This window comes from Carassius carassius, chromosome 21 (assembly GCF_963082965.1).
Source record: "Carassius carassius chromosome 21, fCarCar2.1, whole genome shotgun sequence".
In the NCBI taxonomy this organism is placed as follows: Eukaryota; Metazoa; Chordata; class Actinopteri; order Cypriniformes; family Cyprinidae; genus Carassius; species Carassius carassius.
Window position 1 is genome coordinate 18,651,992 of NC_081775.1, and position 25,405 is coordinate 18,677,396.

Genomic DNA, 25,405 nt, shown 5'->3' on the forward strand with positions numbered 1-25,405 from the left:
TCCCACAATGATCAGCAATTCAGAAATGTTTGGATTGCAGTCTGCAAACAAAAGTTACAGCTTTATAAACTTTTCTGTATTAAAACAATAAGGATGCTTAACTGAACATTCATTATACCGCGATTTTTATGATTTTATGTTCCTGTTATGTGAGACGGTGTGATACACGTGGTCGTCAGGTTTATCAACACCGGTCATAAAACCCATTCACTTTAACGTTAATTATTCACTATAACAATAACTATTTTACTATTTATCAACTATTACTACTCACCATAAAACTTTACACGCAATCTGTAACGCTTATTAATAATAGACAAATTAACTCTCTGCAAATATAATCAAAATCTAAAATGTTATATTTGGCTTAAAGACTTTATTTAAAATTATAGCCCACAGTACAAACACAAACCATACCAAATTGTTGACTGCTAATGTAAAAGAGTATATACTTTAAACGTCTAATTTTGTGAAACAACCAATCAAGTAAAAGTTGATAAAATTATATAGAATAAATTTTATTATTTAATAACATCCCAAAAATAAACATAAATGGAATTGTTCTTTCGGACAGAAAGACTTCACAGTGATGTGGTCTAAAGTTAATGACATTAGTAATACTACACCATGACAATCTGCTCCAGAGAAATTAGGCACTTTTCTAATGTAGTTTTTATCTCATTCAGATTAGCGTTGTTAATTATTTTACCATCGTACATCATTAAGTTATGACACTGAAACATCGGCATAAAATGAACCAGATATGTGGCAAACTTATTAAAGGAATCTTAGTCAGTAGTCTTTAGAGCAGATGTCACCTTCCCACACCCAAACTAACTTTTTAAGTGCTCTATGTTAGACACACACGCAGAGAAACAGCAAGTGGTCTTTTCCCACATCGTGAAAGTCCACTTGATTTGGATTTCTAGTGAAGTGGCCAAAATGTTGTGCAATTATAACAGAATGTCCTGGAACGTAATTTAAATGGAAGTAAATTATTGTTGTGTTTAAAGTTTGCATTTGTGTTTACATTATGGAATGCTCAACATTGACATCTCTCTCAGGCTTTACATAATCTCTAATGTTGTTCTCCATTCCAGCGGGAATCAAGTGGCAGTGACCTCCACTGCTAAATACTTCCAGACAGATCTACCACAGACCCTCTCATAAACACAGATGATTTTATGATCAGTAGGTCTACTGGCCCATGTAGTACTTGGTGGGCACGAATGGCATCTTGCTGACCACTGCTGGCATTGCTTTCTTCCTCACTTCCACCTGGATTGATGTGCCCACTTTACTGAAGCCAGCTTCCATGTAGCCCATGGCAACATTTTGTTTGAGGCAGGGGGAGGGGCATCCACTGGTGACCTCACCTAAAATAAAGTGGGTGCAAGAGAGTCTGGAATGACATGAGGGTGAATTATAATTTTTTCATTATTCTGTTTAACACAAATGCATTTGTTACCTATAACCCTGCCGTCGGATGACAGGATTGGTGTGTGCTGTCTGACAGGTGGTCCGGTGGAGATCAGTCCCACTCTTTTTCTCTGTGTCTTTGCCTTTATTTGTGGAACAATGACGTCAGCACCAGGGAAATCTCGTGCCTGTCGACGACGCTTACCTTAACATACAAAAATACATTAGCATTCAATATACATGCATGGGAAGTGATAATAAGTCTTGGCGCACCTATAGTCCAAACAAGACTTGCTTCCACAGGTGTGGTAGTCTCATCGATGTCATTGCCGTAGAGACAAAGTCCCGCCTCCAGCCTCAGACTGTCTCTGGCACCGAGTCCAGCGAGTCTCACCTCACTATCGGCTAACAACTTTTCAGTCAGTGAGACAACATCTCCACTTGGTACTGAGATCTGAATAAATCATATGTAAATAGAAAAGCATAAATGTTACAGACATGCCAAAACACACACACACACAAACACTTACTTAGCTATCTAAAATAGACTTCCATAGCTTTTATATACAGACGGTTATACACTTTTTAAACTATACTCACCCCTACCCCTCACAGAAAACTTTTTGCATTTTTACACTTAAAAAAAAAAAAAATAAAATAGTTTACTATATCTTTACACCAGTTTTATAAATAAGAACGTCCCAAAATGGAGATTTTTGGCAATTTTGTCCATTTTTGCTCACTTTTGGGTACAAATATTTCCCCAAAATATGGTTAGGTAGGTACACACACACAAACCAATCTCCCAAGAAAGTTTTTAAAACTAGCTAGTTCACTTTATTATTAGATATTAGACTCTTCTATAGTAAATATCTAACAGTTCCTAAACTGTATAAACACGAGATTTGTTCCTCTAATATTTTATAATGATCATGAGACACAAAAGTTTGGAGTCTGTGAGAATTTTAATGTTTTTAAAATAAGCCTCTTATAAATCACAAAGGCTGCATTTATTTGGTCAAAGTACAGTAAAAACAGTAAAATTTTAAACTTTTACTACAATTTAAAATAATTGTTTTCTATTCATTTCTGTGATGGCAATTATTACTCCAGTCTTCAGTATCACACGATCCTTCAGAAATCAATCTAATATACTGATTTGGGGCTTAAGAAACATCTACTTTTATTATCATTGTTGAAAATATTATAGGAGTTTAATATTTTTGTGGAAACCATGATATATTTTTTTTCTTTGATGAACATAAACTTTAAACAAACAGCATTTATTTGAAATAGAAATATTTTGTAACATTATAATGTCTTTCTTTACTCACACTTTTGTCCAATTGAGTGCATCCTTGCTAAATAACAGTATTCATAAAAACTGTTTTAGTATAGTAACTTGTCACAAAGATGGAGATCACACACCTCAACTCCATCCTCCCCTGTATATCCACAGCGTGTGACCCTGCAGCCCTTGATGCCAAACACAGGGGTCAAAACACTGGTCATAAAGGTCAGCTTCCTGAGGTCATCACCCACACCTGTCTGCAGAACCTGGGTCATTGATGGGCCTGCATACAACATGAATATAAATATAATCAATGCCAAATCAAATGCCCCAAAAATTTACATAATGCATTTAAGTAACAAACACCCACCAATGTATTCTAAAAATATGCAGCAGGAATGTGGGCAGTATAACCACGCAAGTATACCACAGACCCATGACTTACCCTGCAGGGCAATAAGGCTTTCTTCCATGAACTCTAAATCTACATCATGACCTGCTGCTTTAAACTCCTGCAGTCTGGCCTACAAACATACAAACATTTGAGCAAACACGTGTGGAGGCAAATAAATAAATACTAATTAAAATTATAAACAGACTGACTGCATAAAAACAAAATAAAAATAAAATAAAAAAGATTTTCAAACAATGGACCCTTTTCACAAGACTGTGATGATGCGTTTCAATGGTCATAGATCCATCATAGATCCTCAAAAGTTTTTTATATTTAGATTTTTTTTAAGTATGTGCATTTAAACACTATACTTTTTATTACATCACCTTTGCATCAAAATATTTAAAAAAAACTAGTTAACACTAATGTGAGGATGTTTCTAATGCACCATCTTTTTCTTTCAAGTATAGGTCTCTGCAGGAAAGTAATGGGAGTTACCAGATCAGGGTGTTTTTACACCATGATACCTGATTGGTTGACATCATAGTGACGTTAGGTTTAGAGGTGGGGTTGGGTAAGGGGGATCATTTAGATTGCATGATTTAGAAACACCCAGCAGTTTAAAAACACCCACAAGGTGATAAACGCCCACCTTTGCTCTGCAGAGACCTAAGTCTCTTTTCTTTTGCTATTTGAGCAAATGGGAATACAAAAATATATTTGTGGTACTCTCCTATTCACTGCTCTCGAAGTTAACAACTATGATGACTTCCACTGCTGAGAAACCCAGAAATATGAAATAGGACTACAGTATTTAACAAAAACTGAAAATGAAAAATAAAAAATGGAATTTCTGTCGCCCCCTTGTGGTGTTTAAAGGGGTTAATATTTTCACAGTCATTACACAAATATATTTGAATACCTGATCAGTCAGAATAGAGTTAATGAATATGTTTAATGATCATTAACTGTCACTGGCCTGCATATGAGCAGAATCTTTGTCTGCACAGCCAGCATTGGAGACAACATACAGGTAACCGCAATCTGTCTTGGTCACAATCAGATCATCCATGATGCCTCCTTTAGTGTTTGTGAAGAGGGAGAGCGTCCCCTAGAACAATAAATGTTATTTTTGATGTGTTTTTTTCTACTAGTGTTGACAGTTATTAGAACTCTCTCTGTGTGGGTGTGTCTTACCTGGTTGTCTTTTAGTTCAGCTATGTCTCCAACAATTAGAGACTCTATAAACTTCACTCTGTCTCTGCCACAGACTTTAGTCTATGAGGAGAAAACAGCAAATATTAATTAGACATACTTATCATACTGCCAATGAACAGCCAACATTGTATGTCAAATATGGCATTTTAAGCAGATGTTTTACTTAATTTTTAAAACATGTATTGGGTCAAAACAAACCATATGAAATGGACAACAATGTCTACACACTGACCTGCAGCATGTGACTGACGTCGAAGATGGAGCAGTGCTGGCGTGTGTGCATGTGTGAGTTAATGTGACTGTCTTTGTACTGCACAGGCATACTCCATCCTGCAAACTCCACCATCTTACCACCCTGAGCCCTGTGGAAGTCATACAGCGGGGTCTTCTTGAGCACCACCTAGATACATTGAAAAATCAATTCAAATAAAACCTGTTGGATAAAGTTAATATCTATGTAATACAGTCAATAACATAGTTAATGATAATAAAACATTATAGTAACACAGTATAGTACAAATGTATAGTTTTGTATTTTTTTATTTTATAGTATCTTATATGTTGTTCAGAATCATTGGGGGTTTAAAGATTAGATTCTGCATTAAATAAGATTCTGTATGTGCTAGCTTAAGGCACTGTGACCTTTGACTGGCTCCTCCCTATGAGTCCACCCACTTTTACCTCACATTAGGCCACATTAGCTATTTTACAATTTAGAAACCAGTCCAAAGTCAACTAAGTACTCTGAATGAAAGCCTAGAACACTGATCTGATCCACTGAGAGAGTGTGTTTGAGACTTTATCTTTATTACACCAGGTTTCACACACTCAGACTGGTGTGTTTAGAAAGTCAATGCCTTGGGACTACCAGCGATTGAGTCTAATTATGTTATCACTATCACTGACATAATTATGCTTTTAATTTATTTCATTTTTTATCATATTAGGTGAGAGATTACATGGAATCTGTCAATCAGTTTTAATTTGTCACACCACGGGACCATTGAAAATTAACTAACAAAGAAAAAGTCATAAGTTGCTGAACCTAATTGACCAATTTACTCATTATCTGCGCGACTCGGGTGTTGCCTATGTTTGATGACGTTACAGGGTGTTCCGAATGAAGAAGTGAACTTTTACACAAGTGTTTAGGAAGCATGATTGAACACCTCGTAGGAACAATATGAATCGGACCGCTGCTTGTGTGTTTCAGTGCTTCACACACAGTCAAAGCCGCGAGGGCTCTGTACGGATGGACACTCTATAGCGCAGCAGATGCCCTTGTTTGTTCTGCATGAACGACACCCTTGAACCATAACAGACACTAGATTCACAATCATCTCAGTAGTCAATTAAGGCATTATACTGAAATGCACTAAGTAAATAGTTTACTTTTACTTTTTTAAATTATCTTTAGCTTTTTGTCACGGGTTTGCAAAGACGGTTTATTTCAAGTTGTTTAACGTTTGCACAGCTTATGATGTTTTAATGATCCCAGTTCCCTGCATACCTCTGTGGAAGCTTGCCTATCCTGCCGCCCCGTTGCCCTCAGACCGACAGTCCGCGAGGTTTCTCTTGGAAGTCGGTTACAGAGTCCGTTTGCAAAAGCCCGAGCAAACATTCTGCCTTTCGATCAGTTTCACAACAGTTGTTATAAAAAATAAAAAGCCCAGCGCAGGCACTGACAGCTCGGATGGACTCGACTCTCACTCTCGTAATTCTGGTTTCCCTGCAAAACAAGGAGAGTAAATTCAAGGAATCCTGGGAAATGTAGTTGAAATTCCTAACGTGCACATGCTGTTGAGCAGCTCTGCAGCCAAATGACTCGTTCGATAAACGAGGACGCATACGACATTTTCCTTTTAGAAACGTATCATTAGAAAAATTAATGATGCGTTTTGTTAGGAATAAGCTATAACAATTGTTTTAGTACTTTCGAGAAACAAATATTTGGGTAGAATTATTCTTGGACCTTATATTATAGAGCACAAACTAAACAAACAAAAAAACTATATTTTGAATTATTTCATAGAAAAAACTAAGCACAACAACTAAAATCTTAACTAGTTATTTAATATAACACGTATCAGGTCAGCATAACCTACACTAATTAAATTTTTATGAACATACAGTAACACTTTGTTCATTTTTCGGTGTGATTTGTCAAGAGCCTAATTTTTAAATGTCCTTAATTTGCTGGAGAATCGGATTTCAGTTTTAAAGGTGCAGGGTGTAAATTTTAGCGGCATCTAGCGGTGAGGTTCCGAATTGCAACCAGCGGATCAGTCCCCTGCTCACCCCAGGCGGCAAGGAAGTCGACCGGAAGTTGAAGTCGGCCGCGAGCTGCCATCTTGTAGCAGAACTTCACTTGCGTTAGCATCCCATTGACTTTGCATTCATTTTGGCGTCACTTTGACAGCGAATAACTTTACATCTGAGGCGTTTAAAGACTCCATTTGTCCGTTATTTATTTCTAAAGATACACGACAATGTATAAAGGGCTCCATTACCTTCTATGTTACATTATTGCCCCGTAGAAACAGTTTTTTTGTAAAAAAAAAAAAGGCTAACGATTGCGTCATAACCACTCGACTCTCTGTCGCACAGTAGAGAAATTACCGTAGAGACAGGAGGAGAAGCTCGCAGGCAATTAACTTAATATGGCGTACTGGCGTTAAATTTTAAAATACTATACAAAATAATTAATCAGAATACTTACTCCTGCTCACTCACGCTAAAGAACTCCCCACTCAAGCTCGCCGTCTCTGCAAGATTAACGATGGCAGTTTGCACGCACAGCCACTTAGAAGATTTACATCTGTCAGACAGGTTGCTGACGTCATCAAGCTTAGTTTGAGTCTGCGCGTCAGAAACGGAAGTGCTAAAAATCGCTAAAAATGGGCTTCACTTGTCTCAATTGCGTTCCAATGGTCGCTGTGTCCATTTCTTTTTCTGTCTATGGCTCACCCCCATAGACAGTAACCCCTCCCTTTAGAGAAGCTACGGTGACTGACACAGGTGTCAGTGTTTTATTCGCAAAAACAACAAAGTTACGAAATGCGCTTTGTAAAGCAATTTGTCTGTTTAGGGCTACTGTAGATGGTGGCGACTTCCATGAAAGGGGACCCGCGGTATGTAGATAAATTGCTCAATCTAAGGTAATAAAAACATAACGGCTCATTAAGTAAGGTCTTTATACACCTCTGAAAACATAGTTATGTATATTATATTGCATTTCTGTAAACCGATCGTTGTAAATATTACACATTGCACCTTTAATCCACCAAAAGGAACCGATTCATACGAGTCATTCGTTCAGAAATCGATCATACACATAATCTGAAAAATAACCTGTTCCCATTTCCCAACGCTAGCTACAGTTTACAAAACAAATTCGTTTAGTTTGTAAGAAAAAGTGCACATTTTATGTCGTACTTTTTATATTACCCTAAGACAAGTTAAGAAATAGCTAATGGATATAAGAACACATTCCTTCTATTGAGCTGCATATTAAGCAAATATAAAAGTTTGCCTGTATCACAATATACACATAAACTGCATGTAACGTTAGCTGAATGATTGTTTGGCCCCTAATCTATAAATAATAGTCCTTCTCGTCTATGAGGCAGCAGCTATTCTGGGTCTGGGGATTTTGAGCTGTTTGGAGGAGAGGTGCCAGGCGGACGAGACGGACACAGGTCGCTTCAGACCGTGAGAGAAGACCATTCAAATCACAGCGGTTTCACTGCGTTTTCTCTGGTGATTGTCAACAACACAACGACGCAAAGACGTCTACTAGCGTTAGATAACTAGCACAATCTGAGGGTAAGTTACCTATACACGGGAACAGGCATCAACAGTTAGCTAATGAAATCATTTTCAGTTAAGTTAGTGTGTATTTGGGTTATAGTAGAGACATCAAACAGTTGATAATGAGATCACCTGCTTCTGATTTTACATCTATCTGTTCAGCCAAATTTGGACTTATCACATGGTTTCTGTGTTTTCCGTTTCTAAATGGGATGAGATGTTTGATCCATGAAATGCACTGTTTACTGTCTTCATCTGAGATATGTAAGGGGCTACAAAGTGTTTTTAGTGGTGAACAGAACCAACTAAACAAACAAATGTCCATGTTTATTTAATATCAAACATTGGACATTTAACATAACTGCTGTTTCCAGACTTCAACTGGTTTTCATTCTTGCATCAAACTTGGCAAAATGCTTGAGATAAATATAGCTGTTAAAAAGCAACAGCAATATAGCCTCACACTTATTATGCAACATATTTAACATAAAGCTGTGCTTTTAACTGTAAAATACAATGGTTTTGTCCTTTATTTAGCATCCAGTCATTAAGGGATGGAGATGGGAATAATTAATCACATATCTAAATGTCTTTTGCTCTTTTTTTTTTTTTTTTTTTGAACCATGGACCACATTCATGGTGCTTTTAATAAGTTTATTTTTTTAAGCTTAAATGCTCTGGTCTCCATTCATTGCAATTGCATGGAAAAGTTAGATAAGTGCAAAATTTCTTCTTTTGTATTTCTCTGCTCATCAAGCCTGCATTTATTTGATCAAAAATACAGAAAATAAAATTTAATATTGTGATTATATTATTACAATTTAAAATAATTGTTTTAAAATTTATTATACTTTAAATTATCATTTATTTCTGTGATGCAAAGCTGAATTTTTAGGATCATTATCACATGCTTAATATTTTTTCAGAACATGTGATACTTTTTTAGGATACTTTGATGAATAAAAAGTAAAAAAAAAGAAAAAGAAAAAAAAGAAGCTATGTTTTTAAAATATAAATATTTTGTAATAACAATATACACTACTGGTCAGTAATTTGGGGTCAGTATTTTTTTTTATTTTTTTTAAATAAAATCAATACTTTTATTCAGCAAGGATGTGTTAAATTGATAAAAAGTGATAGTAAAGAAAATATATTATTAGAAAATATATTATTAGAATTTTTATTTTGAATAAATGCAGTTCTTTTTAACCTTTTATTCATCAAATGACATCATATTAGACAGCAGAACTGTTTCCGACACTCATAATAAATCAGAATATTAGAATGATTTCTAAATGATCATGTGATAGACTGGATGTTACATGTGACACTGAAGGCTGGAGTAATGATGTTGAAAATTCAGCTTTGCATCACAGGAAAAAATTATTTATTTTAAGTATATTCTAATAGAAAACTATTATTTTAAGTTGTAATAATATTTCACAATATTACAGTTTTTTCTGTATTTTTATCAAATAAATGCAGGCTTGATGAGCAGAAGAAATCTCTTTCAAAAACATTAAAAATATAAATATTTCCAAACTTTTGGTCTGTACTGTATATATAATTTTTTTTTTTTTTAAGCTTTGACTCCGGTTTGCTTTCTCTGTCTGTTTGTCAGTGGAGGGAGTGATCATGAAGTCCACTCCTTCTCCTCCTCCTCCTCCTCCAGTGTTTGTTCGTGTCAGCGAGCATGACCTGACAGAGATTGAGCTCCATTCCGTCGACTCCATCAATGACCTGCACCGCACACACTCTGAACAGCACAGCAAAGGTATTCCATCATGTCAGAGACTATATGTATGTTTAAAACTCATTGGTTTCTATAGCACTCAAACCCACTTCTCACAGCAGTTGTTCAGCCACCCCGTCCACCTCCTCCTACCTCCAATGGGAATCTTCAGATGCAAGATCGAGGAGTTGTCTATCAAACAGGTCAACCAGTGAGAAGGCCCTGTGTGAGCAGACTGAATGACATGTGCACCTCCACTAGGCGGCACTATTTTTTGGCATGTGCAGCCATTATTGCATTCCTCATTACTCTCATTCTTATCTTCAGTTTTTTAGGTGAGCTCCAACAAGACCATCTGTTTGCTAAAGCTGAAATTATGAAAGTAATGTTTTAAGGCTAAACTGACAGAAATGTTTTGGCTTCAATACAAGTCATGGTCAATGGTCTCTTTTTGTGGCATAATCTTGATTTCAATCTTTGTGCCTTCTCTTGCAATTATGTCACATTCCCAGACGTTCTTTTGCAAAGCAGTCCCCCAACAAAATTTTGTGTTAATTTGGAGTTCCCTTGCAAAAGTGTCCTGCCGTGAAACTTTGCATGCTTGTCGCAAAAGTAACAGAGGGTCCTCCGTATGGTTGTCTAAATTGTAGTTTTTAAAGCTTGAATACATTTATATGAATTTGTGTGCCTTACTTTAACTGCAGTTCTTGTTGACGTGATCGTTTCCACTTGCTGTGGTAATCATCATTAGTCCACTGATGCGGTCAACTGAGCTTTTCTAACATATTGATTCCAAAACATTCATTTGGAGGGTCTGCTAAATTGTTGTTTTATCAAATAACTTGTTTTCTGTTATTAAACCTCCAGTCCAGCAGAGCAGTGCTCTCAACACACTTTTGGAGATTGTGAAACAAAAAAAGGAAACAGCTGAAGAAATCTCCCAACTCTTACAAGAGCTGCAAAAACTGCACATCAACCTGACAGAGCAGTGACCATAACACAGACCCACAGGAGAAACATTACTGCATTGTGACAACACTGAGAGAAGAGCACCGATTACTTCACAGCAACGTGTGATTCTATGTCTTAAAGGCTACTATTGCTTCAGTGGAATCTAATATCTTGCTCAAAAACATTCACGGTTTAACTGGAAAATAATGTATTAATTAATGGACTTTTCACCAGTATTGTTTTGTACACTTAATATAGTCACACACTATTTGTCAACATGATATATTAGTTTCAATAAAGCAAATGACAATACAAAACAACACTAAGAAATATGGAAAGAATGTGAATAATCATACTTATATTTTAATACCTTGTTATCACTCCAACAAATTGTGAATTGCTAAAACATTGTGAATGAGCTATAGAACATTCACTAAGGTGAGCTTTTTTTTTTTAGTTATTGCTGAATGATTGTAAATAATTATGTAGACTATTATATTTAATAAGACAAAAATAATTTAAAAATAAGAATAAAAAATAAATATAAAAGAAAATGTTCTTCCATTTTGTTTTATTGTGAAAGATTTACATGTGCACACTATTAAAAAAACAAAACAAAAAAACTATATATATATATGTAATCTTTCATCAAAAATACAACAACTGGCTTCCTTTAATTACTTTACCTTTTCCACTGTGGGGTTATATTGTAACAGTCTGGTTCTGGAAGTAAAATTCCTATTCATTTTCCAACAGGAAAATTACGTTACTCACGATTCTGCAAAGAAATCTCCACCAATCAGAGAATCAAAAGCCAATCATGATAAAGGACTTTAATGATCATACACTCCCATAAAGCAATCCAACTTAAATAACAGGCTTCATACACTTACACTACCCAGAAACACTCTCTTGTATGCCAGACCTAGATTTCACTACTTGTTGTATGTCATATAACTTGTACTTGACAAATAAAATCTTGAATCTTGAATTTCTATTTTGTACACTCGAGCATGGTCTTTGTCCGATTTTCAAAGGCTTGTGATTCACCAAACCAACACAGTAAGTAGCTGGGGTGGGTTTGGTTAATAGCTTACAACTTTTTCAACAAAGATGTTTTAAAAATCCCCACAGTGAAAATGAATGTAAATCAGAAAAGCACATCTGTTCTTAGGACAATCTTTGCCCGCAGTGTTCTCCTCTCCATCCTTCATAACAGACACACTTGAACTTTGACCTCATGTCATTAAAAGGAAGATCTTCATGGGTACCATGTAGAGGGATCATGTAACCTGAGTGAGGGTCCCGTCGAGCACAGCGTCCCTGGCTGTTACACATTCTTTTACTGCAAGTCCTCACACCGGCCTGCAGGGCGTCGACATACTCTCCTAATACTGAGCTGATGTAATCACGCAAGAGAGCACACTGCAGCTGAAGAATGACAGAAATGTATATTATAACTGCAGCATTGAGTAACAAGATATGTGCTAACTAAATCTAATATTGAAAATTATGCATTTTAAGTTTGTGTACTGACAGCGTTTAGACTTATCGTGAGCATTAGGTTATCACACAATGATAAATCCGGACTATAAATCCTCACATACAGTTAGGCCTACTGACCTTAGACTTTGCAAAACTCAGCTCGCCCCATAACACGACTCCAGAGGCCCCTAAAGCAGCACTCTCACCCAATGTGTGTTCCAAGTCCGTCTGAAAAGATACACATATATTATGATACAGTTTCACAGAAGAATGTAGTTTTAAAAGACAGATCAGCCTGAATTAAGACACTCTAAGCTTGAAACATAATCAATTAAAGAAACTGAATGTTTCTGAAGGTCACAGCATACTGTTGTTTTTGTCAGATTAAATGTAAACAATTCTGTTAAATTAATATTTATATTTGATTTTTGTTAAAATCAAACACAAATATTAGATGAAGAACTTAAACTAAAAATTTTTTGAAATGTTGCCTTGGCAACTAAGTGAAATATGTTTACTAAAATTACAGAAATAAAACTAAAACTTAAAAAACATTATCTTAATTAAAAGGAAATAAAATAATATGAATATCATATGAAAACTTAAAAATGAGAAATGATGCCTTGCCAACTAACTGAAATAAATTTAATTTGAAGTACAAAAATTACTATGAAATTAATATGATTTAAACCTTTGTAAAAACTCTTATTTGGAAATGTAAACCAATAAACATGACATTAAATAAAAATGATCACATTATAAAAAAAAAATATTAAACTAAAACTAAAATGAAAAAAAGAAAAGAAATTAGAGCTAATTAAAAATATTAATATAAACTATAAAAGTACATAAAATAACACTGTTCAGAACTAAGGATTCTATGATATTATGTTCTTGACATTAATGATAACTGATAATTTTAATGTTGTGGCTGATTACCAGAATTATAATGGTCCAAAATTAAAATTATAAAATATTTTAAATAAATAACACTGTTTAAAAAAAAAATATTACTTTAAATTATGCTGTTGAATTTATGTTGAACATTATAATTTAAATTAAATTAAAAAATTAAATTAAATTAAAAATTAATTAATTTACAGTATAAAAATATAGAAATTTGCTAATAATTAAAAATAACAGTGGTATTTTAATAATCTGCTTAAAGATGAAGATGAAGTGACTGTTCTGGGCACAAGCTCAGAGCTAAACCCCTCCTCTTTCTAGATCTATTCTGGGCGGAGGTGAAAAACACACTAATGCATGATGAGCCTGGAACTCAGAACAAACACAATGTAAAAAACACCATGTGGAAATTGTCAAGGGGTACCTGGTTCAGAAATGCCAATGTGTGTGAGAACGCCAGTCTGGCATAGGGAAATACAGGAAGTTTTTCAGTGCCAGGTGAATGCTGGGATGCCACTCGGAGGGCCTCGAGTACACGGTGTCTCACCATGAGTTGAGCGTGTGGGTGTCCGGCCAGTTTATGCCACAAATAAATGCTGGGATACAAGGCAGTAGAGTGTTGCCATAGAAATGCCAGTCTGTCGTTCAGAATCTCTGTTCCACTGTGGCACTGCCCTGTGTATCCGCTCTGGCCTTGGCCATTATTGTTATAGCAACTGGGAAACCCATAAAACCCCCATAATCCCTCTGGGCGGAGGCGAACACCAAGACGCAGGGTCTCTTCCATAAATATTCTTGCTCCCAATTCAAATTCTGCCTTCGCTTTGGATTTCACTTCCTCCTCTGACATATGTGGATATTTCCACCTAACCAGCATTTTGGACATTTTCCTATATACAATTCTTTTCCCGAAGTTCCACATCCATATGGGCTGCCATGCTTCCCAATCTAGCACGGCTAATCCACTGAAAGTGTGTCTCAACACTTCACTGATCTGCGCCTCAGCCAATGAGAGGTGAGCCATCAAGGATCCTTGTTGAGGCAGGCCACCATTGACCATAGAGCCTTGACGGTTGATGTAGGGGTAAAGACCCAGACGGCGCTGATAAAAAATGCTCATATTTTGACCCTGAAATCTCTCCTGTGAGTTATGAATGATGTTAAACTGGCGCAGCGGCAAGGAGACTCCATATTGACGCTGACACCGAGCTGTAGGTATATTCCAGATCACTGAAAAGCCACGCCTCCCGATAACAGACTCCACCCCCTCAACCATATTCTGAACAGGGTGGATGGGAGACAAAATGACTGACAGGGATAAGATGAGGATTGGATGGGGAATAGAGGATCTCAGAAGCATTCCTATGAAATAAACACACCAATTAGTGTCATTCATATTTGATTTAAAAAAAAAACAATGTAGAAATAAGTATACTTTTTAGTTTCATATGTAAGTGTCCTAATATTCGGTTTATACTGGGGGAGTTGAGAGGATGTCCATTCTAAAACTGGTTTGAAATAAACTTATGGTTGCCTGATCAGTATAGGCAATATACCAGTAGACATGGTTAAATGGCAGACATTTGTCTACAATTCCTGCACACCTGTGCAATAATCATGCTGTCTAATCATCTTCATATGCCACACCTATGAGGTGGATGAATTATCTCGGCAAAGGATAAGTGCTCACTAACACAGATTTAGACCGATTTGTGAACAATATTTGAGAGAAATAGGCCTTCTGTATACATAGAGAAAGTCTTAGATCTTTGAGTTCAGCTCATGAAAAATGGGGGAAAAAACAAGTGTGTTGCGTTTATAATTTTGTTCAGTATAACATTTCACAATATTATATTTATAAAGTGTTTACTGAAATGCCTTGCTGAATGAGACTTTTTTTCACAAGCATTAAAATGATTGACCCCAACAGTAGTAGACGTTTGAACAGTGTATGTGTGTGTGTGTGTGTATATATATATATATATATACACACCAGTAAGAAACATCTAAAGCTGATACAAAGAAAAAGTCCATGGAAACAGTATAAATACCCAACCTGAAATCTGATCTTATTAAATGATAAGCACAACACTTCAATAGATTTAGAACGTTTTTATTTTGATGAAAACCCTTTAAAAGCAGCAGATAATCTCAGCAGCAACCTTTGGGGTGACAAAGATTTACCTTTTAATGATTTTACTTTTTTTTTTTAATCAATCAAACAGTACCTAAAACACAAAGTAAACTTTAGTATTGAGGCACATTCAGATTGTCACAGTATTTGAGTCAGTACAGTTCAGGTTTACAAGATTCTTCTTGTCCTGTAAACACTGTGTTTGTGTATCCCTGAATAAAGCAGACAGGAGTGTAGCATGAGTCTCAGATGTCCTTGTGCATCCAGAAGACGAGCAGCCCTCTGTTGTCGGTGTACGGTGTTTGCTCCAGAGTCTGATTAACTGGAGCCAAAGATGACGGAGGACAAGGAGGAGGTGGAGGAGCAGAAATAAGGGGAGGAGGTGGACCGAAGAGTGAAGGAGGAGGTGGTGGAGGAGGTAATATGGAAGGTGTAGATGGTGCAGGATTGTTAAACTTGACACTCTTCCTTCCTTCCTCCTCGTTCTCTGCGCTTCTACAGAACTTGTGCAGCAACTCCATGGGCATGAAAGAGGCTAACGTCCCGACATTTTGGACAGGTTTGGATAACACAAACCCCAGATGGGCGTAGAAGTGTTGTTTATCATGGGTGGTTAGGCACAATCGGGTGCAGCCCCGTCCTTTGGCATACCGTTCAACCCCCTCCATCAGGACACGGCCATTACCCTTTCCTCGTAATGTGCTACACACCACGACCGATTCCACAAACAGACTACGGCTTCCCAGAACACGGGACAAGCGGGCGTGGCCTATTAGCTTCTCATCCTGACTCCGCCTCTCTCCACTCAGCAGCAAGAGACACACCGGATAGCTGTGACTTGACTGACGGAGCGAGTGGATACGTGCCCCTGTGCTGCGCTGCCATTGGGCATTGAGTAATTCCGCACACACCTCCACGAGGTCCCAGCGCTCGTGAAGTGGTTCGATTCGAACGACTGTGCAGCTGATGTCCCCATTGTACCTGCACACATGCCAATGGCACGGGTCAACAGGGGGCAGTAAATGACTGAACAGCTCAGAAGTCATTAGTGTGACGTACTTCATTCATTTGGGATAGTTTATTATTTATTCACCCTCATATTGTTCCAAACCTGTATGATTTTTTACTTCTGTGGAAGAACGAAGATATTTTTTGACTATAATAAAATGTTGTTTTGGACCCCAGTGACTTTCATTGTACTGAAAAAAGTTCTTCTTTTGTATTGCACAGAATAAACTTTATACAGGTTTGAAACAAAGTGTGAGTGAGTAAATCATGACAGAATTTTCCCTTTTAAGCGACTAATAAAAATGTACACTTTTAACAGTCAGCCTACTGCTGAAAAATGTGCTGCAACAGTTGTCACTTGTTTTCAACACTTAACAGTTTTCATCACCATCACTTCCACGTCATTTTCACAGGCAAAACCTAGCTTGATAAAAAAAAAAAAGTAGACTGCAACTGTAATTCACACCACTGAAGCAACAAACACATGCAAAAAATACAGCAACAGCCTTTCACTAGTAGTTATCTTTTCATAGCACATATGATATATAAAACTTTTTTTTTTATCTGTTAAAGTTTAATAGCAGAGGAAGCTGTGGTGTGAATGTGGGATTCCTGCTATACCACATGGACTTGCTGATGTGAAATGTATTTTAGAAAATAAGGTGACCCAAGACACAAATATAAAAATATATATACACAAGACAAGTTCAGATTAGACATGCTTAAAACACATTTGCATTTACTTCGCATTTCCTGTGTGTGTGTTAATGCAAGTGAATGGAGCAGGAACCTTAAAGAGATAGTTCGAACAAAAATGAACAAAATCCATCATCAAATAATCACCCCCATGTTGCTTCAAGCTTATGTCTTTTACTTCTGTAAAACTTAAAGGAACATATTTTGTATGCAATGTATACATTCTATGGGAAACTATTTTGCCAAATATCTTATTTTATGTCCCACAGGAGAAAGAAAGTCACAGAGGTTTGGAATCACATGTAAATTATGACAGAATTGTAATTTTTGGTTGAAACATCCATTTAAGTCTAGTACTCATCTGATATGTAAAAAAAAAAAAATAATGTATGCACCTATAGAGCAAGATGGGCAATGGTTAGTATGCTAAAATAAAAGATTAGTAAACAAAAGGAAGCAATTGTAGTTGACAAAGTGGACAAGGTTATCAATATAGTGATTTATCAGTGGTTAAGACACTTTAATTATGAACAGAACCACACGTATAAAAATATCATGCATCTCTCCACTTCTCTAGCTTGCTTTCTAATATAGTTTTATAATAAACCCTGTAACTGAATATTGTTGGCTTCCTCTTTTGTAAATCATTTTAAATAAAATTATTTGCTAAATGCATAAACATAAAAAGTATATAATGATAGTTTCTTTGATAAAAATCAAACACAGAACCATGGCTGGACTAAAGGATGCAAACCCAGATTTAGTGTGCCAACATAAACCATAACCTGTTATAAATTAAAAACACAAATCTACCAAATTGTAAATAGTAAAAAAAGTAGCAAAATTGCAAATAAAATGACCAGCCTCACCTGAAGCACTCACAGAGACAGACGGCCAGTTAATGTTTCAAAATTGTGTGTCATGCAACTGAGGGTCAAAATCAGGAAACATGAGACTTTTAAGTGTTCTTTGTAAGCGTCATTTAACACTGGCCTGGGTTCAGTTTAGCCCATTCCCTTGTATTACAGTTATTTTGGTGTGGACAGGCTGGTTCTCTAAAATGTGTGATGAGAGGAAACCGCTTTCATGACTTGACCAAGCCAAGTGTGAAATGCTGATGGGAAGTGTGTGGGTTTTTAAGAAGGTTGCGATATATAAATATTTGCAGGCCCTAATATGGAGAGACACATTTAAAGCTATTCAGAGCACCGTCATGTAACGTTAACTTCTTCATGGGATTACTGGATTTAATGGCCATTTTATTTCGTTTTAAAGACCACGCCACTCTCTAACGGGTACTGAAAAGTCTAATTCAACATTTCTTAATATAGTAATAGCTTACGAACTATCATATCATTTTTATAAAACGAATTACTAAAGATTAACTTTAGTGTGTGTGCAGCAACACTCGAGCACGACACGACACAACGCAAGACAAAGAAGTGGTCAGATAAACGAACAAACAGAGCAAGCAGCTCCCCTTCAAATACGTGTAAGACACACATGCAGTTTATTTTGGATTTATTTTATATAAGTTCTTATCTGTGATACCTACATGCTGAAAACTTAATCGCTGTCACAGCAGCTGTCTTTTGAATCTCCCTCTTCTTCGACTGAAGCAGACCGAACAGCGCGAGTCGACTTACTGCCGCCTACTGGGCAAACTCAGCTCTTACACTAGCCTACATAAGCACATAATCATAGACAGTAAAAGAAATGGACACAGCGACCCCATTGGATTCAACCATAGACAGTAAAAGAAATGGACACATTGACCCCATTGGATTCAACAGAGAAAAATGAAGTCAATTAGAAGCACGCACTTCCTGGGGGTCGGACGTACTGCGCAGACTCAAACTGAGCTTGATGACATAGATGTCACGTGAGCAACCTGTAAGTCTTCTAATCGCTGTGCCAAGAGAAATCTGAATCACCCACCGAATCTTGCAGAGAAGGCGAGCATGAACAGGAGCAAATTTTGGTAAGTATTCTGATTAATTATCTCCCTTGACTTTATGCCTCAACGTCCCCCCGATAGCCTCATAGACAGTAAAAGATTGCCTGCGAGCTTCTCCTCCTGTCCATACGGTAATTTCTCTACTGTGCGACAGAGAGTCGCTGGTTATGACCGAGCGCCAACCTCCCGCTCTCTCTCGTGAGGCCAATAAGGAAGTGACTAAAACTGCAATTCATCGACTTGCCGCTTGAGGCTGGCTGCAAAAGGGAGTCAGTCCCATAGACTCCCCATGTTAAAATGCCCAACTTTACAGCAGGAAAAAAACGTTTACAGCCTGGTTCAAAAAATGATTTTGGTCTAGATAGCGAATTTTGCCCTTCATGACAACTGTGAGGGGGGTGAATTTTTTTATAACTCATCCGTATAAATTATATTAAGACTTAAAGTTCTGCATAATTAAGGGCGTGGCCACTTGAGTGACAGGGAGATTGGCGCTGCTGACACTGCCGTCGCGCTAGGTGGGCGTTGCTACACCAACTAGCTCTCGCCTTTTTGCCCATTTTTGATTGTCCGGGAGAGTCGCGCGGTGACGCGCTGCCAAGATGGCGACGGCCCGCTCTACACACTTTAGGCTTCAAAAACTCTCTTCAGTAGTCTACGGGTGACGTCACGGACACTACGTCCATATTTTTTATACAGTCTATGGTTATGACGCAATCGTTAGCCTATTTTTTACAAAAACTGCTTATACGGGACCATAACATAAGATACAAGGTAATGGAGCCTTTTATACATTTCTGTGTTTCTTTAGAAATAATTAATGGACAAATGGAGTCTTTAAACGCCTCAGATGTAAAGTTATTTCGCTGTCAAAGTGACGCCAAAATGAATGGGAGTCAATGGAATGCTAACAGCAGGTGGGGGTCCGCTAGCCAATGGCGGCGCCCAGGGGTGCTTCAAAAAAATATAAAACCCTGCCCCCCTGGATTCAACGGAGAAAAATGAAGTCAATTAGAAGCACGCACTTCCTGGGGGTCGGGCGTACTGCGCAGACTCAAACTGAGCTTGATGACGTAGATGTCACGTGAGCAACCTGTAAGCCTTGTAATCGCTGTGCCAAGAGAAATCTGAATCACCCACCGAATCTTGCAGAGAAGGCGAGCGTGAACAGGAGCACATTTTGGAGTCAATGGAATGCTAACAGCAGGTGGGGGTCCGCTAGCCAATGGCGGCGCCCAGGGGTGCTTCAAAAAAATATGAAAACCCTGCCCCCCTGCACATAATGGGCCAGTTGCATATCTCCGCCATCTTGGCTTTCCGATCTTGCGAGTGTGTGCTTTGATACTTCCGGTTGTGCTAAACGTCAGTGCAGAGAACCGGAGAAATCCAAATATTACCTTCTATATATGTTTACAGTATTTATAATATCACTTCAAATGCAAATAAGATTTACACTGCTATTATTACTATTCCATAAATGTTAACTGAGCCAGTGCATTTGAAACTGTGTATGTTTGGGTCCGGAGAATGAATTAAATAATGTTCCCTACTGTTCACGAAATGAAAATTTAACTCATGGTGTGTACACACAGATACATAATTTATTTTTACCTTACCAATTATGTAAATGTAAAAATTATTTATTTCTCGAAAATGTTTGTATTACATTGATTATTATTTTTTTGTTTAATGAAATGTTCACCTTGTGAGACATGGGCTGTGATTTATCTTCACATTTCTCAATTGTGAACATACATTAGTTTGTTTCATCATCATTTTCACAACCTATTTTATTATTTGACAGTCAACTTTGCATCAAACATTTTGAAATGAAAAAAATGGCTGTAAAATAAAACAATACATAACTAATTTTAATATTTGTTTTATCTGAAGAATTCGTAAACAAAATACATGCGCTTCTTATAGACAAAATTATTTATGATGCAGATATTTTACAAAACAGATAAACATTGCTAAAAACACACATGAATGCAAACAGCGATCTTTTAATTAATGCAAACCTATCATTATAGCATTACGTTAAATTGTACACAGTTATAAACTGTTATCAAATAAAGTTAATAAAACATACATACTTTATCAGAAATATTTGTCTGTCTCGTCTGACAGTCAGAAACCTTATGATCTTATAGATAACAGTCAGAACAAAATCAGCTCTCCGAAAATGTAAAGTATAGCATATTTGAGTGGTTTGTGTTTGAAAAAATCCCTGTGGACTGATTAACCTGATGCTGACGCTGATCCGCATAATCAACAGAAGAATAAAGCAATCTCCGCGTTGTATCTTGATGAATTTCCTCACAGAGGTACGCAAAAATGTGGGGAGGATGTTTCCTCGTGTCTTTGATATACCACTATTCGCTGTTAAATTTGAAAAACATTAATTATATCCATCTAGCCAATTTCAGATGTAAGTTTCCCTTATAGTACAACCCGAATTCCGGAAAAGTTGGGACGTTTTTTAAATTTTAATAAAATGAAAACTAAAGGAATTTCAAATCACATGAGCCAATATTTTATTCACAATAGAACATAGATAACGTAGCAAATGTTTAAACTGAGAAATTTTACACTTTTATCCACTTAATTAGCTCATTTAAAATGTAATGCCTGCTACAGGTCTCAAAAAAGTTGGCACGGGGGCAACAAATGGCTAAAAAAGCAAGCAGTTTTGAAAAGATTCAGCTGGGAGAACATCTAGTGATTAATTAAGTTAAATGATATCAGGTCTGTAATATGATTAGCTATAAAAGCTTTGTCTTAGAGAAGCAGAGTCTCTCAGAAGTAAAGATGGGCAGAGGCTCTCCAATCTGTGAAAGAATGCGTAAAAAAATTGTGGAAAACTTTAAAAACAATGTTCCTCAACGTCAAATTGCAAAGGCTTTGCAAATCTCATCATCTACAGTGCATAACATCATCAAAAAATTCAGAGAAACTGGAGAAATCTCTGTGCGTAAGGGACAAGGCCGGAGACCTTTATTGGATGCCCGTGGTCTTCGGGCTCTCAGATGACACTGCATCACTCATCGGCATGATTGTGTCAATGACATTACTAAATGGGCCCAGGAATACTTTCAGAAACCACTGTCGGTAAACACAATCCGCCGTGCCATCAGCAGATGCCAACTAAAGCTCTATCATGCAAAAAGGAAGCCATATGTGAACATGGTCCAGAAGCGCCGTCGTGTCCTGTGGGCCAAGGCTCATTTAAAATGGACTATTTCAAAGTGGAATAGTGTTTAATGGTCAGACGAGTCCAAATTTGACATTCTTGTTGGAAATCACGGACGCCGTGTCCTCCGGGCTAAAGAGGAGGGAGACCTTCCAGCATGTTAACAGCGTTCAGTTCAAAAGCCAGCATCTCTGATGGTATGGGGGTGCATAAGTGCATACGGTATGGGCAGCTTGCATGTTTTGGAAGGCTCTGTGAATGCTGAAAGGTATATAAAGGTTTTAGAGCAACATATGCTTCCCTCCAAACAACGTCTATTTCAGGGAAGGCCTTGTTTATTTCAGCAGGACAATGCAAAACCACATACTGCAGCTATAACAACAGCATGGCTTTGTCGTAGAAGAGTCCGGGTGCTAACCTGGCCTGCCTGCAGTCCAGATCTTTCACCTATAGAGAACATTTGGCGCATTATTAAACGAAAAATACGTCAAAGACTTGCTTTATACAGCAAGTTCTATTTTTGACTGGATTCTGCGATTCAATCGCTTCGCAAACACAGACGGGGTGAATTTATGAATGAAAGTGTAAAAGTTCTGACACAAAACTAAGTTGTTACGTGTCCACACGCTTTTTTAAGTGGGTTTATGTTCGACACTAGGCTTACGTTACATAGTTTTGCTTAAGGTAGAATGATAAGGCTAATTATATATGCATTCCACTTTCTGAAACAACCTTACACAGTTTTGATAACGTTAATAATGAACACGATGTTAATATAGCCTGCCTGTGATGAATGCCGACTGCACACATACACATGCTTAGTCTTGGGATTCCACAAATTCCCTTGATCATCCTCACAACTTATTGCTTGTAGCCATTTTGTCATCCTTTCCGGTTCTGTATGTTTATTAGGAAGGATGTAGAACTTCAATTCATAATTTGTTAGTTTATTGGAGGTACAGAAAACGACACAGCAACTCTTCGGCGTGATTGTCCCATGTATTTCAATTGGCGCCAAGGCAATGTTTTCCCCCACGGGCTAAATTCACATCACGTGACGGGGCGTTCCCGGGGGCGTTCCCAGACCAACCGTCTGTATCTATGCACACACCGGCACACTGGGACACACTCGCGTCGCTGAAGCTCACCAGCGCCATCTTGTGCACCTAGCCCATTAAAGCTGAAGTAGGTAACTTTTGTAAAAATGTATTTGTGAAACCTGTCATTATGTCCTGACAGTAGAATATAAGACAGATAATCTGTGAAAAAATCAATCTCCTCTGGCTCCTCCCAGTGGTCCTATTGCCATTTGCAGAAATTCACCGCTCCCGGTAAGAAACAACCAATCAGAGCTGCTGTCCGTAACTTTTTTTGTGTTCAAGATTTACAAATTGTATATAATAAGCGAGTACACCATGAATCCATTTTCCAAACCATGTTTTTAGCCTGTCCTGAATCACTAGGGTACATCTATAATAAGTGTTTATATTGGGACTATTTTAGATTGCTTCGGGGGTACCGCGGCGGAGTAACCCGGTACCTTTGTGATTCTTCATAGACATAAACAGAGAGAAGTAGGTCCGGCTACAATGTTCTTCCGCAAGACGCAAGCAGTTCTGTTTATTAACCGCTAGAGCGTCAAAAGTTACGGACTGCAGCTTTAAGTACATTCTGGGAATACTGTAACGGTGCGTTTCCACTGGTGCAGAGCGAGTTTTCAATTCATATGGAAGTTGAGCTTAAGCGCTCGCGCGGTGTATTTGACCCTGAGAGCGTCAAAAAGACTAAGCATTCCTCGCTTTTATGCAAATGTCGAACGAAAAACGCCGGGCAACAAACAAGGCTCTGAAAGAAGATCATGAAACGTAAACAGTGTGTTTTTCAGAAGCCCGCTCTGATCTAATCAAGAAATTAACCGATACCCTCGAAACACATGCCTCATTTTTAATGTCAGTCAGAATAATCCAATTTAAATGCAAAAAGTGCCCAATATAAGTGATAGGAAAAAGCAACGTAGAAGGTATTTCCCATTGGTTCATGCACGCACAACAACAGTCAAAACTCATTCTATAATCCAACTATTAAAACAAAATCAATAATGCGCTTACCTTTGTGTCGCTCTATAATTTTACACAGAACTAGAGGAAGCCTCTTGTTAAGTTAATATTGTAGAAAACAATACAGAACTTTGCTCAGTCAAAACTTATCAAGTCCAACAGTTTTCAAAGATTTATCAATGTGGACCGTTTAAAAGATAAAAGACAGGATCGTATAAACCAAGATATGTAGTATGTTTTTGATTAACTTTTTGATGTGCTCTGATTTTGGAGTTGCAGCGATAGCCTTCTTGTCTCACTCCACAATTATTCACGTTTTGAGAGTTGAGCAACTCTCCCACTTTTTAACTTATAATTAGACATTGTAATTACTTGAATATACAGTCATTCAAAATCAGATATGTTATAACTTCTCACTCTAAAAACCTGTCACTCATGAATCATAACGTCTGTCTGCTGAGCCCTTGTGATAAGTGCGACTGTCAACGTTTACATCAGCACCAGCGCCTCTGCCGTGTGTGTGTGTGTGCAGCTCTTCCACCATATATAGTTATAATTTTTTTATCCGCTTAGAAAATTGCCATGTTTTATTCTGGGTCACCATACTTACTCAGGTAACGTCTTTAAATAGGGAAAACATGGAAGTGTTCGGTGGCTTCTAAATTCATCCCTGTTTAGATCCTAACGAATGGTGCTAAGCTAAATGCTAACAGTGGAACCGCACGCTACAGCGTGATTGATTTTTTTGGGCGGTGTTTTTGGTGGTATTTATTGTTTGCCTGTTTGTTGATGTTTTGTTAATTGTAATCTTGTTGCTCTTTAAGTTGTAATTGTGTTTCATTGTAAGGACCCCCTCGAAAACGAGATGATACATCTCAAGGGGTTAATCTTAATAAATTCTAATATGTGGTGTAGTGTGGTGTGACTGGCAGTGACTGGGTGAGGTGGTTATGAGTGGTTTATAGCCCACCCGACCCTGCCCTTAACAATTAATGCTTGTTAATCACTGTTAACACCTGCTATAAACCTTACATGATAAACCATAAGTTAAAAATCAAATACATATCTAAAATAAAGAACATATAGACCCCTTAAAAGTTTGTAAACATTCCAACGTCTCCGGGTGGGCGGGGCTTAGCTGGAGGCAAAAAGAG

General features: G+C 37.4%; 4 protein-coding genes across 6 annotated transcripts; 1 reads left to right on the forward strand and 3 right to left on the reverse strand.

Moving 5' to 3' along the window:
- Window positions 1-498: 498 nt before the first annotated feature.
- amt (aminomethyltransferase) lies at window positions 499-6,117 on the reverse strand. The gene is made up of 9 exons (XM_059503579.1): window positions 5,833-6,117; window positions 4,555-4,722; window positions 4,302-4,382; window positions 4,084-4,215; window positions 3,156-3,234; window positions 2,848-2,993; window positions 1,693-1,873; window positions 1,469-1,624; window positions 499-1,376 (listed from the first exon to the last, which is right to left on the reverse strand). Exons 1-9 carry the CDS (start codon window positions 5,941-5,943, stop codon window positions 1,198-1,200), a joined length of 1,233 nt encoding a protein of 410 aa, XP_059359562.1. The 5' UTR covers window positions 5,944-6,117; the 3' UTR covers window positions 499-1,197.
- A 1,617-nt stretch (window positions 6,118-7,734) lies between these two features.
- si:dkey-20d21.12 (uncharacterized protein LOC556245 homolog) lies at window positions 7,735-11,376 on the forward strand. 2 transcript variants are annotated; one of them, XM_059502791.1, is made up of 4 exons: window positions 7,735-8,151; window positions 9,759-9,906; window positions 9,987-10,199; window positions 10,732-11,376. In XM_059502791.1, the coding sequence occupies exons 2-4, from the start codon at window positions 9,768-9,770 to the stop codon at window positions 10,854-10,856; spliced, it is 477 nt and encodes a 158-aa protein (XP_059358774.1). In that variant the 5' UTR covers window positions 7,735-8,151; window positions 9,759-9,767; the 3' UTR covers window positions 10,857-11,376. The 2 variants fall into 2 exon arrangements, with proteins under 2 accessions (XP_059358774.1, XP_059358773.1); XM_059502790.1 differs by having other exon boundaries at window positions 7,761-8,151; window positions 9,984-10,199.
- A 359-nt stretch (window positions 11,377-11,735) lies between these two features.
- Window positions 11,736-24,471, reverse strand: hyal3 (hyaluronidase 3). Of its 2 annotated transcripts, none has more exons than XM_059503582.1 (4): window positions 24,303-24,471; window positions 13,631-14,568; window positions 12,439-12,528; window positions 11,736-12,246 (listed from the first exon to the last, which is right to left on the reverse strand). In XM_059503582.1, the coding sequence occupies exons 2-4, from the start codon at window positions 14,564-14,566 to the stop codon at window positions 11,986-11,988; spliced, it is 1,287 nt and encodes a 428-aa protein (XP_059359565.1). In that variant the 5' UTR covers window positions 14,567-14,568; window positions 24,303-24,471; the 3' UTR covers window positions 11,736-11,985. The 2 variants fall into 2 exon arrangements, with proteins under 2 accessions (XP_059359565.1, XP_059359564.1); XM_059503581.1 differs by lacking the exon at window positions 24,303-24,471 and adding an exon at window positions 17,914-18,578.
- LOC132097702 (N-alpha-acetyltransferase 80) lies at window positions 15,304-18,696 on the reverse strand. Its single transcript, XM_059503583.1, has 2 exons — window positions 18,600-18,696; window positions 15,304-16,321 (listed from the first exon to the last, which is right to left on the reverse strand). Coding segments are annotated over exons 1-2 (738 nt in total). The 5' UTR covers window positions 18,602-18,696; the 3' UTR covers window positions 15,304-15,585.
- Window positions 24,472-25,405: the final 934 nt, after the last annotated feature.